The sequence below is a fragment of the Manis javanica genome, chromosome 8, assembly GCF_040802235.1.
Source record: "Manis javanica isolate MJ-LG chromosome 8, MJ_LKY, whole genome shotgun sequence".
Taxonomy (NCBI): Eukaryota; Metazoa; Chordata; class Mammalia; order Pholidota; family Manidae; genus Manis; species Manis javanica.
The window spans coordinates 106,164,407-106,180,551 of NC_133163.1; the positions used below are offsets into that span (position 1 = coordinate 106,164,407).

A 16,145-nucleotide genomic window follows, 5' to 3' on the forward strand; every position below is an offset into this window, starting at 1 on the left:
AAAAGCAGTTAATTTTGCTTTATTTGAAATAAAGTTTGTCCTTTCTTTAATTATCTTAAAAGAACTACAACTAAGTGGATCCAGGAGGGAGTTAACTGTAAAATACAGGAAAGGACAAAAGCTTTTCAACAAGAGAATCTGACTTTATTTTTAGTAGAAAATGGCAAAATTGCTTATCTAGAATGACACAGATAAATTTAAAATAAAGATACATTTGTATCTGTAACATCCCAAATTTCAAAAGAAATGAAAATAAGTATTTACATACCTAATATTATTTTTAAGAATTTTCAAGCAACTGAAGCATTTAAAGGTTGTATGAGTCTTCTGTTCTTCCTTGACATCTCCTCCATGTTTTCCATAATAAAAGTCATTAACTAACATGATTAATTTTCCTTTCTCTGAATCAGTAGTCTTATTTTTATTTGCTGTACTTGAAAATTCTATTTTGGCCAGTCCCATAAAGTTATTTATCAAGTCTGGACAACAGTACTGGAAGAGAGAAAAATAGAAGACTTATTTATCCCTTAAAAAAATTAGATACCAAAAAACTATTCTGTGTTTATAACTAAGGCCAGACCATGTAAAACTATGCTTGTTAATATATTTGGAAAAATATTCACCGAAAGTGTGTGATGTATATATATATTCTAAAGAATTCAAACAATATACATCTATTATCATAATAAACAAAACAAAAAATTAAAAAAGAATAAAAATTTAAGACTAGGACCTAGTTGATCTAGTGATTTATTCCTTGCAATTTACCTTTTCAGATGTAAATATTTAATAATAATTTAGGTACTAAATTAACTAAACTGAAAAGCATTCATTTCATATGCATGTGAATACAGGGTACAGAAGGGAAATGTACTTTCATATGCCATAATGGATATGTTCAATTATAAAGTGATATACTAAATTTCATAATATCTGGTTGGGACTGGACACTGAGGACAACAGCTAACCTGCCATTCCCCAGACTCAAGGTGCAAGAAAATGTATGGGGAAAAAAGAAAGAAGTATCAGTTATATTTTGAAAACTTTAGCAGTTACATCTTGAAATTTAGAATGCTTGAATATTTGATGGGGAAATTTAGTTCTTCATGAGAAAATCGAGATGTCACATAAACAGTTTCAACTGTGGAATACTTTCATACACAGGCTTTTTTCCCCCCCAATTTATTCATTTATTGTACATAATCTTCAGTTGTAGAATTTCTTTAGGGCAATTTTTCTCAAAGGCAATCCACAGAAGAATCGTGTCAGAAAAACCAGAAATGATTGTCAAAATCCTGATTTCTTGGGCTCACTTTGGAACATAAACCACAGTGTCCAAAAGTAGGGTCCAGAAATCTGTGCTTTTTAACAAGCCATCCAAGTAATTCTTTCACAACATAAACCAGCTGACTTAAACTCTTTCCAAATGTATTATTTAGTAAGTTAGGAGCAATATAATAAAGTCTGAAAATCTAAATACAACTATATTCCATTTCTAAGATAACATCTACTTCCTCTCCTGGCACACTGAAATGTTAGATCATTGGTGAAACTTTCTGTGTCACATGGGAAGCTAGGTCTTTGATTCAAGCAGACCTGTAACATTTCCTTCAGTTGCACTTATTTTGTTCACTTGTCAGTTTTGAAACCTATAAAGGAAAAACACACATTTCTCCCGAAAAAAATCTAAAATGGATCCAAAAGAGAGGGGAAAATACTGAATAAAATGAACCCACAAAAAAGTGACATAATTTGCCTTTACAAGTTAAGGAGTAAGGTTTCACCTGTAAGCTAAATTAGGATCAATATATTATGTCTCTAGTACTACATGAATCTCTGAAGTCTATCACTCAGAATCTGTATTTACAGGTGAAGCTACAAAAAAAAGAGGAAAATGAGAAAGATTTTGCTGTATATGTTTCTAGATCCTTCTTGAGGCATATATAAATATTTAAGAGCTCAAACTTAGGAAAGTCAGACTGTTTCTAAGTATTTTTACAAGGTTAACTTGTAAAAAATGCTGGTCTTGGATGAATGGATAAATAAACAAAAGGATGGCTCAGAGTAAATTCACCCACACTATTAGAAAACAACTCAAAATATGTCTTACTACAAATGATGTGTATCAGTACGATTATTTTGATAAACAAAATGCCTCACTTTATCTGCAGTTTTACTATAGGGATGATCTCAAACAACAATGGGAAAAAATTAAAATGCACAAAATGATGTAATATACAACAGTCTCCCTAATTAGAAACATGGATAGTCTACTATAATGAAACATTAAATCTGGCTCTCAGATTCTGAGTCATATTTGAGACGATTCTTTTCTGAAACCTACAAAATAACCTAAGTAATCTACAGTACAATTTGTTGCAAGGTTACATTTTTCAGAACTGTCTCATATGGTACATATGTAAAAATTAAAGATAACCTAAATACTAAAAAATTATGATGTGCATAGCAGATGACCAATTGCTTGCTGTTCTTCCATTTTCTTTTTTACAGAAAAGATAGGATCAGATTTTAAAAACAAACATACAAATCTCTTGAACAATGATTCAGATCCCCAGAAATAGTTGAATGATAAACCACTAACAACCAAAATGGACAAGACGGTGTACTGAACTAGGTTGGGGATTTAGTAATTGAGAGGAAAGCAAAGAATTGTACAGAAAATACCCAGAAGACAAGAAAGCAACTTAAGAAATGAGAACTAGCCTTAGACTTAAAGTTTTATAGAAGGACAAAGAAAGTTATGGATGGCATGGCTGAGTCTGATCCAAGATCAAGATCATGTCACTGTAAAATTATCAATCTTCCAAAATAAAGAATCCTTTAGACAGTGAGGCAAAATTATCAAATTGTTTATAAACGGCAAAATAGTTCAGGTTTATTGCTGACTTCTCAATTCTGTAAAACAGGTGCCCCACCAACAACATCCTCCAAGTGGGATCCAATTTACTTCTATCTGGCCAAACTGACTTTCAAGAATGGATAATGGTCAAACTGTTCTGAACATGAAAGAATTCAAAGAATGCAGTTCCCAGACCCTTTTCAAAGAAATTACTAGAAGATAAACTTCAGCCAAACAAGAGGTAAACAAAGAAACCATGACAAAAAGACTAGTGGGGAACACTGAGTATATTTACTGTAACACTGAGCATTACAACAAATGTGTACATAAGGTTAAAAAACTGAATTCAAATGTTTCTGCCCTGACAACAGAAAATGATACAACCAACAAATAAAAACTAGGAGAGGTAAAAAGACAGTGACTATGAGGCCAAGAAAATTCATAGACTGCCTCAGATATGCTAGCAACACATCAGAATATCATTTAGAGCTACTAAATAAAGAAGTATAGGTATGAGCATTTTTAATAGTACAAAAGTAAACACTGAGAAAGATAACACTGATTAAAATCAGGCAGGAATGGTAAAGGTAAAGATAGGTGGGTTAAGAACAGGGAATTTAATACTACTGCAATCAGAAATGAACAAAGGTGTACAGGACTACTGGATTTATATTAACATGAAAATTATAAGAATAAACAGGAAAATGAAAATACAACTTCCCTAAAAATCCAAGCTACATACATACAAAGCAACCACAGTGAAACTTAAAGAAAAAAAAAGCTGGAAAACCTAGAAGAAATGGACAACTTCCTAGAAAAATACAACCTTCTAAGACTAACCAAGGAAGAAACAGAAAATCTAAACAGACCAATTACCAGCAACGAAATTGAATCGGTTATCAAAAAACTACCCAAGAACAAAACCCCCATGCCAGAAGGATTCACCGCTGAACTTTATCAGACATAGAGAGAGAGAAGACATAATACCCTTTCTCCTTAAAGATTTCCAAAAAATAGAAGAGGAGGGTATACCTCCAAACTCATTCTATGAAGCCAGCATGAACACTGATACAAAAATACTCAACAAAATATTAGCAAACCAAATTCAAAAATACATCAAGAGGATCATACACCATGACCAAGTGGGATTTATCTCAGGGAAACAAGGATGGTACATTTGAAAATCCATCAATATCATCCACCACATCAACCAAAAGAAGGACAAAAACCACATGATCATCTCCAAAGATGCTGATAAAGTATTCGACAAAATTTAACATCCATTCATGATAAAAACTCTTAACAAAATGTGTATAGAGGGCAAGTACCTCAACATAATAAAGGCTATATATGACAAACCCACAGCCAACATCATACTTAGCAGCGAGAAACTGAAAGCTTTTCCTTTAAGATTGGGAACAAGACAGGGATGCCCACTCTCCTCACTGTTACTCAACATAGTTCTGGAGGTCCTAGCCACGGCAAGAAGACAGCACAAAGAAATAAAAGGCATCCAAATTGGTAAAGAAGAAGTCAAACTGTCACTGTTTGCAGATGACATGATATTGTACATAAAAAAAAACCCTAAACACTCCACTCCAAAACTACTAGAACTAATATCTGAATTCAGCAAAGTTGCAGGATTCAAAATTAATACACAGAAATCTGTTGCTTTCCTATACACTAACGATGAACTAGCAGAAAGAGAAATCAAGAAAACAATTCCATTCACAATTTCATCAGAAAGAATAAAATTTCTCAGAATAAACCTAACCAAGCAAGTGAAAGACCTATATCCTGAAAACGACAAGACACTCTTAAGAGAAATTAAAGAGGACATGAACAAATGGAAACTCATCCCATGCTCTTGTTTACGAAGAATTAATATTGTCAAAATGGCCATCCTGCCTAAAGCAATCTACAGATTCAATGCAATGCCTATCAAAATATCAACAGCATACTTCAAGGAACTGGAACAAATAGTTTTAAAATTCATATGGAACCAAAAAGACCCTGAATAGCTAAAGCAATCCTGAGAAAGAAGAACAAAGCAGGAGGGATCTCGCTTCCCAAATTCAAGCTCTACTACAAAGCCACAGTAATTAAAACAATTTGGTACTGGCACAAGAATAGAGCCACAGACCAGTGGAACAGAATAGAGAGTCCAGATATTAACCCAAACATATATTGTCAATTAATATACAATAAAGGAGCCATGGACATACAATGGGGAAATGACAGCCTCTTCAACAGCTGGTGTTGGCAAAACTGGACAGCTACATGTAAGAGAATGAAACTGGATCATTGTCTAACCCCATAAACAAAAGCAAATTCGAAATGGACCAAAGACCTGAATGTAAGTCATGAAACCATAAAACTCTTAGGAAAAAACATAGGCAAAAATCTCTTGGATATAAACATGAGCGACTTCTTCATGAACCTATCTCCCTGGGCAAGAGAAGCAAAAGCAAAAATGAGCAAGTGGGACTATATCAAGCTGTAAAGCTTCTGTACAGCAAAGGACACCATCAATAGAACAAAAAGGTACCCTACAGTATTGGAGAATATATTCATAAATGACAGATCCGATAAAGGGTTGACATCCAAAATATATAAAGAGCTCATGCACCTAACAAACAAAAAGCAAATAATCCAATAAAAAAATGGACAGAGGAGCTGAAAAGACAGTTCTCCAAAGAAGAAATTCAGATGGCCAACAGACACATAAAAAGATGCTCCACATCGCTAGTTATCAGAGAAATGCAAATTAAAACCACAATGAGATATATCACCTTACACCAGTAAGGATGGCTACCATCCAAAAGAGACAAAAACAAATGTTGGCGAGCTTGTGGAGAAAGGGAAACCCTCCTACACTGCTGGTGGGAATGTAAGCTAGTTCAACCATTGTGGAAAGCAGTATGGAGGTTCCTCAAAATGCTCAAAATAGAAATACCATTTGACCCAGGAATTCCACTTTTAGGAATTTACCGTAAGAATGCAGCAGCCCAGTTTGAAAAAGACAGATGCACCCCTATGTTTATCGCAGCACTATTTACAATAGCCAAGAAATGAAAGCAACCTAAGTATCCATCAGTAGATGAATGGATAAAGAAGATGTGGTACATATATACAATCGAATATTATTCAGCCATAAGAGGAAAACAAATCCTACCATTTGCAACAACATGGATGGAGCTAGAGGGTATTATGCTCAGTGAAATAAGCCAGGTGGAAAGACAAATACCAAATGATTTCACTAATATGTGGAGTATAAGAACAATGAAAAACTGAAGGAACAAAACAGCAGCAGAATCACAGAACCCAAGAATGGGCTAACAGTTACCAATGGGAAAGGAACTGGAGAGAATGGGAGGGAAAGGAGGGATAAGGGTGGGGAAAAAGAAAGGTGGTATTACGATTAGCATGTATAATGTTCGGGGGGGTCATGGGGAGGGCTGTGCAACAGAGAAGACAAGTAATGATTCTACAGCATCTTACTACACTGATGGACAGTGATTGTAATGGGATTTGTGGGGGGGGACTTGGTGAAGGGGGGACCCTAGTAAACATAATGTTCTTTATGTAATTGTAGATTAATGATAACAAAATAAATAAATAAATAAAAAATAAATGGGCACAGGATCTGAACAGACAGTTCTCCAAGGAAGAAATTCAGATGGCCAACAGACACATGAAAAGATGCTCCACATCGCTAGTCATCAGAGAAATGCAAATTAAAACCACAATGAGATCACCTCACACCAGTAAGGATCGCCACCATCCAAAAGACAAACAACAACAAATGTTGGCAAGGATGTGGAGAAGGGGGGAACCCTCCTACACTGCTGGTGGGAATGTAAATTAATTCAACCATGGTTGAAAGCAGTATGGAGATTCCTCAAAAAACTCAAAATAGAGATACCATTTGACCCAGGAATTCCACTCATAGGAATTTACCCTGAGAATGCAACAGCCCAGTTTCAAAAAGACATTTGGACCCCTATGTTTATCGCAGCACTATTTACAATAGCCAAGATATGGAAGCAACCTAAGTGTCCATCAGTAGATGAATGGATAAAGAAGATGTGATACAATGGAATATTATTCAACTATAAGAAAACAAATCCTACCATTTGCAACAACATGGATGGAGCTAGAGGCTATTATGCTCAGTGAAATAAGCCAGGCAGAGAAAGGCAAGTATCAAATGATTTCACTCATCTGTGGAGTGTAAGAACAAAGAAAAAAACTGAAGGAACAAAATGGCAGCAGACTCACAGAACCCAAGAATGGACAAACAGTTACCAAAGCAAAAGGGACTGGGGAGGATGGGTGGGAAGGGAGGCATAAGGGGAAAAAAAGGGGGGCATTACTATTAGCAGACCTAATGTGGCAGGGTGCGTAGGGGGAGGGTTGTACAACACAGAGAAGACAAGTAGTGATTCTATAGCATCTTACTGCGCTGATGGACAGTGACTGTAATGAGGTATGTGGGGGGGACTTGGTGATGGGGGAGTCTAGTGAATATATTGTTCCTCATGTAACTGTAGATTAATGATTCCAAAAAAAAAAGAAAGAACCAAGACAAATAAATGTATCACATCAATGAATACAAAGAAGTTTAACTCAATATTGAAACAAGGCATTTTCACAAAGGACAAAACAACCCTGCTTAAAAAAGCAAGAGGCATCCTTAAAGTGATTCAGAAGGATTGAAAATAAAAGACAAAAGTATAGGCAAATCGAAACCTATTTGAAGTAGGATGTTTTGGTAAAAATGAACTTTCATTCACACCTACAATGATTTAAATAGTAGGAAAAATATTTGTAAGCAAGTCAGAAAACTTCTTACAACTAAGAAAACAAAGGCTGTGAGTCTAAAAGCCATTAAACATTAAGACAAAAAAGGACATTTTATAGAAATGTTAAAGGATACATTCACAATATAGTTTTAAGAATTAGATTAATCTATGTCATACACAACAGCAACAATCTTAAAACAGAATTGTGATATATCAAAGAAAATAGTGGTGATGAAAAATGTAGATTGAGATGTGTTTCTCAATTCATGACAGATCAAGTACACAAAAAATAAGAGAAGATAAGGGAATATAAATAATGTCATTAATAAGCTAGCTCTGGTTGATAAATATCAAATTCCATACACTAAAAAAGAAATAATATACCTATTTTCAAGTTTCCATGTAACATTAAATAACCCATACACTTTTCAAAAAGGAAAAAATGTATTTGTAAGAACTTGGGACTTTCATCATTGAAGAGCTGAATGCAAATTATGCCAATAAACTGGGTGTAAAAACAATAATAAAAATGTCTACCTCAATGTTCTAAGGATTAAATGAAATAATGTATTTAAAGTTTAATAGTTTGGCACATGTCTCAGATATCTGACTTATATTTTAGGTAGTCTTCCTTGAACGAAAACATTATTCTGGTACAGTCATCTAACTTATCTATAACAGCAAAAAAATCGTTTACAAATACTCTAAAAATCACATTTTTTTCTAAATGGAAATCATTATTATAATACTAAAACTTTAACTAATATGTAAAATGTATAAAATAGAATGTGAAGATTCTACATGGTTTTAAACTTCCCTGTCCTAGAACTGTTGACTATTCTGTCAGTTTTCTTATGATGTAAACACATATAAGCTACTTATATTATACTCAACTTAGTTTAATTATGTCTTAGAGATCTTCCCATATCATTATCTATCACAGAGAGTCTGTCCTTTTAAAAAATACTGCATAGTGTTCGATTACGGAAATACTGTACCAAGTTTTGGTTGTTTCTTTTAGAAGTGATCACAAACAATGCTGTATCTTGGAAGTAAAATTACATTTTGGAAAATGTTTGCCAGTTTCCTCACTAAGGAAGTACATATAATATGCTATAACCTGTATATAAAATGGGAAAGAAATAAGAATATTATTTGTGTTTACCTATAGGGAGAAAGAAAATCGGGGGAGATACCAAAAAAAGCTATTAAAAATTACTTTCTTTGAGAATCAGACTGAGAACCAGGTAAGTAAGAGAGAGAGAGGTAGTAAGATTTTTCACTTGTATGCCTTTGTAAACTTTTAAAATTTGAATCGTATGACTGTATTGTCTACTCAAATAATTAAATAGAGTTAACTACAGAATTTAGCTCTTTTTTTTCTCTCCATCCAAAATGCCAAACATAAAATACATCAAGTATCTCCTCAAAACATTACATAGATAAAAAACCTGAAAGCACTTGTATAGGTTAATTCTCACATAACACAAAGTAGTTCTCAGGGACTACTCTCTGGGAGCTGACAGCTGAAAATGATAGACCAGTAATAGTTTTGTACATGAATAAAGAGATTGTATTTGAAATTTGAAAAAAGTTCCCTTATTCTACCTTTTTTGGTAAAGCGTTGAATTTCAATAAAAATTTGTCAATCTCTGCAATAGTGAGCAAGAATCTTTCCTTAGTTAGTTCTTTGCCATTGCACCCTTCTCCATCCTTTTCTTCATATAATTTACACTGCCTTTTTTCTTATCTCTTACCCACTTCCTGACATTTATATTGGGCATGTAAGGAGAATATAGGCTATTTCTACATAGACATAACAGGATACTGTAATACCTACTAAAATGTTTTAAGTAAAATTGTTACCTAAGTCTCATATTTTATTTGTACTTTGAAAATTTCTTAAAACCTAATTTCAAGACTTTCCTGTTCCAATAAAAACTTAATTTATTAATATAACAAAACTATTCTGAACTGAGTTAAAACAATTATTTCATGAAATGCTCCATGATTTGGAGTTTGTGTCTGAGTGATGAAAGTTAAATGTAAGTCAGATTTTCACTGTGTAATGAGACATGCACATATTAGCACAGACACAAAAATAAGAGCAGAAGGAGCTGTTATATGAAATATTAAACAAGTAATAAAATGTCTGTTTTTAAAGAAGTTTGAAGTATGGCATACATCTAGTAAATATTCTGATTAATGCATATGAGAATACAATAAGCTACAATGTATATGAATTTAATTTTTAAAGTTTGATGATCCAGAACAAATTTTTAAATCTTATATGAAGATAATCGTTATGAATATAAATTCTTACCTAAATTATTTGGAAATACTAATATAAAAGATTTCTTATCTAAATACTTGGACAAATCATTATTTACTGTAAATCAATCAATATTTTCAGAGATTTGCAAACCTTTTTAAAATTAAATTTTGAAAAAGTTTTACCTTCATGTGATTTTTCAAAGGATCCAAAAGATTAAAATGAATATTGCACTTTGGACAAGCTCTTGGAAAAGGAGTTCCATTTTTAGATTGATTCGATGAGGTATTTGCACCTAAAATAAATTCAAAACACGTATGATTCAAAATTCATCACTTTTTACCACTGATCATTAATTAGAGGTTAAAATTTTTTAATCACTAATAGTTTGAAAACTTACTACAATTTCTGTAATTACATATAACTCCTATATTTCTTTTTACAGTCCACATTTCATATTTACCTTTTGATGGCACAGCCTGGGAAGATGTCACTGAAAGAGTTTTAACTGAAGGAAAGACAGCTGAGGATTTCGTCTCAGAAACACCGTCACTGGGCTTAGGCTTTTTTGGATTAGCACTGTTTACATCAGAAGTAGAAGGACGTTTTGATAAAAATGAACTTTCATTCACACCTACAAGGATTTAAATAGTAGGAACAATATTTGTAAGCGAGTCAGAATATTTCTTACAACTACTCAAAAAATATGGTGGAGCTAAATTAAATTAAAGGTGGAGCTAAATAAATAAATATAATTATCATAGAAATGAGAATTAATAAAAATTGATGTCATTAAAAGTCAGGGAATATAAAAAAATTACACAAACATCTATTATGGACTATATATATTCAAGTAATTCATAAAATAATCTTTCTGTGCAAGAAAATACTAAATAAGGTTTCAAATAAAGGAATAGATAAATAGCAATCATGAAAGAAGCCAGATCAAAATATCCCAAGCAATAATAAAAAAAAAAAACACAGAGAATAGTCTGAACTAAGTTGCTAGAAATCAATTTTCTCTAGATGGTTAACTGCCTAAGCATTTGTAAAAAAAAATATTATTTATTCCAAAAATTTAGAGAGATGCTTCAGAAGCTTTTTATTTAACAACTTACAATGTCTTACAGAAAGTTCTTTTTCCACACCTAACAAAGAGGTGGTTTACTCTTGGCTTTGGTTATAGTATCCATTTAATCCCTACTTACAAACTGTAACAACTACCTTGAATGACAATTTCTCATTCACCCATATGAAAGGGCTCATAATGAAGGAATTAGTACAATGGTTTTCAAATTACCTTTCCAGGAGCCTAACAGGCTTGACTTAGGGAATATACTGGACATGTCGACAGAGAACTCTACTTTTGCATTTTATTAGGCTTTTGCATAAAATATTGTTTGTATAGGACTTTCATTCCTAAAAGTAATTTTTGTTTGAAAACCATCACCTTAAATTAAAGCTAAAGGATTTTAGTCTTATTCAGAGCATTAGCAAGAGAAATGGGGATATTTAGGCTATACCCAGGCCAGGCAAAAATCCTTTTTGAAAATACACAACTGTACTTGGCAGTAAGGATTCTAAAACTGCACATCATATTTTAATGCTCCCAAATTGTACACTAAAAGTAGAAGTGGTAAATATATTAGGAATATTCCAGGCTTTTAAGTCAGACAGAATAAGTTCAAATTCAGGCTTTATCAAGGACTTAGCTATGTATTCTTGGCTTACTTAAATAATTTCTCTGAGCCTTAGTTTCCTCTCTTGTAAAGTAAGAGTTATAATACCTTATTTTATAGAGCTGTATTAAGATCAAATAAGACAGTACATCTAAAGCACCCAATACAATACTTAACACAGAAAGCATCCAAAAAGAAATGACAGCCATTATCAATACTGAACAAATATTTAATATCTTAAGTTATTTTGAAGAGCACCCAACACAACATCTGGAACACAGAAAGCATTCAATAATAAATGACATTACTAATGAAATATCTTATACCTTAACTTACTTTAGAGGAACAAAATTATTCTAACATATTCATTCACCTATCATATTTAAAAAAGGGGAAACATGCCAAAAAAAAGCATTACATTAGTTGACTCCTTTGTTTCATCTTTTGAAATCACATAAAAATGACTTTGTCCCCATCTTCAAAGCACAAGACTACTGATGACTATCTACAGGTACATGGGAAAGATTTTATGTGATCACAGTATCATTCTTGTGAGGTGCTTGGATTACCTGAAAAGTCTATGAAATGCTACTATTTTATATTAACCATCTGATTCTATAATATATAGCAAGCTGGACATTAAAATATACTGTTTTACTCTAAGGACTTTTTAACTTAAAAAATAAAATAACCATGCATTTAAGAGTTTTAAATTCTAACCCTTTCACTAATTTCTACTGTCTTTGCTTTGTTTCCTACACTCAACAGCTCTACCTCTGCCAGTAAAAAAACTATTTAATAAGAAAAATAAAAATTCTATTTTAATAATATGAAAAAACTGAAGTGTAAAGACTTGTTAAAGACTACAAAAATGTTAAGAATAGAAGTTCAAATCTACTTCCAAATCATCCTACTTACTGTTCAGGCTGAAGTCTTTCTGTAGTAGGAAACCTGGAGAGCAGGAGTCATTGTCCTTACTCCCAAGAAGTTTCAAGAATTCAGACTTTTTCTATTCAAAAGGTCCACTTGTTTTGTAAAACCAGACTTATTTCTTTTGGTTCTTAACCATTTTACTAACTAGATTTTTACAAGTATATAAGTGACACCCCAAAAAGTGAATGTCAACTAAATATTATCTAACTGGAAAAACATTTTAGGCACTAATATTACTATTAAAAAATTGAGGCAGGGTTTGGGAAATTCTCCACACTGATTTGTGAGTAAATAATATAAAAATTCCCCAAAATCTTGTGTATCTCTATCTAGTCAAATATTTGAAATATACCAAAACTGCTAATATACCAAGCATAACTGCCTTGATTACAGGGAATTTACAATTAGGTAAAAGTCTTTCATAGAATACAAATTTATTTCAGGTTAATGAAAAACTTTGTTATAGTACACAGTCAAAGAACTTTAACTTTTTCAATAGGGAAATATCACTGCTTTATTGGGCTTTACTGAGCACTGATTATACAAATTTATTGCAGCCACTTTATAATAGCATTTTATAATCATACTTAATGATCATATCTAAATCATTTATTGAATAGAAAGACACTAACCCTAATTAAGAAATAACTATAAACATACTTTTTCACACTAGTAGCCAAAGAAACTAATCAATACTTCTCTTAAGAGAGTATTTAGGGTATCAGAGTACTTCTCTAATTTACAGAAATTTAGATTTTTTCAACCCATGTTTAGTGCCAAATGAGAACAAGCTCGAAGTAGATAAGCCTACTTAATTAACAAGAAATAGTCTATTATTAAATAAGATTTTATTTAAAATCTACCCAAGAGAGGCATTCAAGAACTATCAATATCAGTCTGCCTTACATGAAAAACTTAACAAGGCCATATATTTGAAAACAGAAAGTTAATTCCATATGCATATTCATTGTTTATTTTTATAATGTCTTAAAAAAGTGCTAAGACCAACCTGCTATAGAAAGTGTTGATCCCCCTTGGTAATGGGATAATCCTGTATCCTGGGTCAAGTCAAATAGTAACTCTGAAGAATTATTAGATACAACTCGTGATGAGTTTGTTATATAATCCTGTCAAAATATTTCAAAGGAAGAATATTGCATTTATTCAACATAGTTATAATTGGTTCATAAACTTTTATAAAGGTAAATTTAACTGTTTGCCAGTATTATAAGGATAACCTTTGAAAACCCAGCTACTAATAAGCTGTAAGACACAAAGGTAATTATTGCTATCTGCCAAAATTATGATCTACTAAAACTGAAAGCAAGCTGTTATAGCTGACTTATTCCTGACTGGCCAATTAAAATGGGGAGGGTGGGAGGGCAAATACTAGTCTGTTTTTTTCAAGATAAAAGACACAGAAATCTTTTTTTAAATCAGAAATATTGATACCTTTTACAGGGCTAATAAAAAATGCAGTATTCCCATGAAGAAGCAAATAACAGAACTTTGCAAAATCCTTGGGTAAGAGCAAGGAAAAAAACAGGAAAACATACCGACACAAGTACAAATTTAAAAGTTTCTGTACTTCTATAAATCCCACAGACAAAATATCAGGGCAAACAAAATTGAAATCAATCTGCAGTACTGTGCATCAAGGTAGGGATAAATACATGTCATTGAGTTCTGGAATCACCTTTACTGGAAAAATTTATAAGCCAAGGGTCAGGAAGAGTTCTTCCCACCATGCCACAGAAAGTTATACAGGGCCAGACAATCTTACAAGGCAAATATGAAAGCCCCCTGGTCAGCAGGGTGAACAAATAAAAAAGTCAGGCAGACAAGGTTTAGAATAAAAGCTGTTAATAGGAATTGGTCTGGGCTGGCTGCTCAGCTCCCGAAGCCTTAGGGCTGAAGGGAAATTTCAGCCCTTCCATCAGGAGAAAAGATGGTCCCATCTAGGTAGAAAATCTCAAGAAGAAATGAGTGGAAAGTGAGATGAATCAAAATATGGTTAAGTTTAAGGTAGGACAAATTTATATGTCAGTATACATATGTGTTTAGGTACTAATAATTATGAAGTGTGGTCAATTTAAATGTATCCAATACTATTATATATTAAAAATATGGATACACACACAAAAGATATTCATATGCTAATTATAAGACCATCATTGTGGAGAGTAAGCTCTCACAGTGTCTTTTGAACCATTCTATATGTCATAATACATAACAAGCACAAGTTTTAAGATTAACAATCAAAAGGAAAAAAGCACTTTAAGAGAAAAATAGCCAAAGGATATAAAATGAGACATTTCAAAAGCAAAATACAAATGACCAATACATACAAATAACTTTTCCCCAACTTAGAAGTCAAAGAAATGTAAATAAAGATAATGGCAATTTTTAGCTATGGAATTGTCATTGTTTTAAAGACAATTTTATCTAATACAAAATAACTGGCTTCTCCTCTTAAAAGTACCAATGACACAAAAGAAAAAGAATGAGGAGTTAGAAAAATATGCTGCAAGGTGTTAGTTAGTTATTATTAACTAACTCCCAGGATCCTGGGAATGAAAAATGACATTAATGGAAAAACTGGTAAAATTTAAATAGGGTCCACAATTTAGTTAATGTTAATTACCTGATTATGATAAGATGTGAACATTAGAGGAACCTGGGTCAGGGGTATATAGGAACTCTTTGGATTATTTTTCTTAGGAGTCTAGAATTAGTTTGAAATAGAGTAAAAATTTTAAATTAAAAAGTAATGCTAACATTCAGTATTGGCAAGGTAGAGGTTATATATATATATTTTGCTTTTTTTAAAATTGATATACACTCTTATGAAGGTTTCACATGAAAAACAATGTGGATACTACATTCACCCATATTGTCAAGTCCCCTCCATATTTTGGTACAACTTTTCTGCATGAAAATTTTGGCAATAGCTATCAAAGGCTTTATATAAGCTCACATCCTTTGGTCCAACTACTCTACTTTAAAAATCTAGGATAAGGAAATGAAATATTTAATAGGGAATTCCTTTTAATAGCAAAAAAATTAGAATCTACTTGTCCAACAATGGAAGAATACTTAAACTAAATTACAGACTATCATGTAATCACTAATACCATGTTTTTGAGAAATAACCAATGAAATAATCCCAGAAGAATGTTCAGTGAAAAGAAAAAAATACATATCTGAATATACAATATGGTCCTAATTCACACACTCTATTCTGTGTCTAAGAGGAGAAAAAATAAATAAAAACACAGTATGTACTCTTCTCTTTGAAAATTTTCCCCTGAAACTACATATTATTTTAAAATAGAAATATAAAGGTTTACTTTGTTTCGTATTTATTGAGGGATAATTAAGTTTTAACAATTTTGGTTTGCTAATAACTTTCCTATGGGCATAGGTTTAAATTATGGAACCAAAATGGGTAAAGGGAGTCAAAGTTACAAACTTTAAAATAAGTAAGTCATGAGGATGTAATATACAGCATGGAAACTATAGTTACAATACTGCACTGCATACTTGCAACTAGATCTGAAAATTTCTCTCAAGAAAAAAATTCTGTACTTATGTAT

General features: G+C 32.4%; 1 protein-coding gene across 9 annotated transcripts in view; it reads right to left on the reverse strand.

The window, feature by feature from the left end:
• The window catches only part of ZNF280D (zinc finger protein 280D), a 296,039-nt gene that overhangs the window by 73,666 nt on the left and 206,228 nt on the right, over window positions 1–16,145 (reverse strand). For all 9 annotated transcript variants that reach the window (XM_037020971.2, XM_037020969.2, XM_037020976.2 and 6 more), the window contains 4 exons: window positions 13,559–13,676; window positions 10,401–10,571; window positions 10,123–10,232; window positions 269–492 (listed from right to left, as the gene is read on the reverse strand). In XM_037020971.2, coding sequence (XP_036876866.2) covers window positions 269–492; window positions 10,123–10,232; window positions 10,401–10,571; window positions 13,559–13,676 — 623 coding nt within the window. The remainder of the gene's footprint in view (window positions 1–268; window positions 493–10,122; window positions 10,233–10,400; window positions 10,572–13,558; window positions 13,677–16,145) is intronic.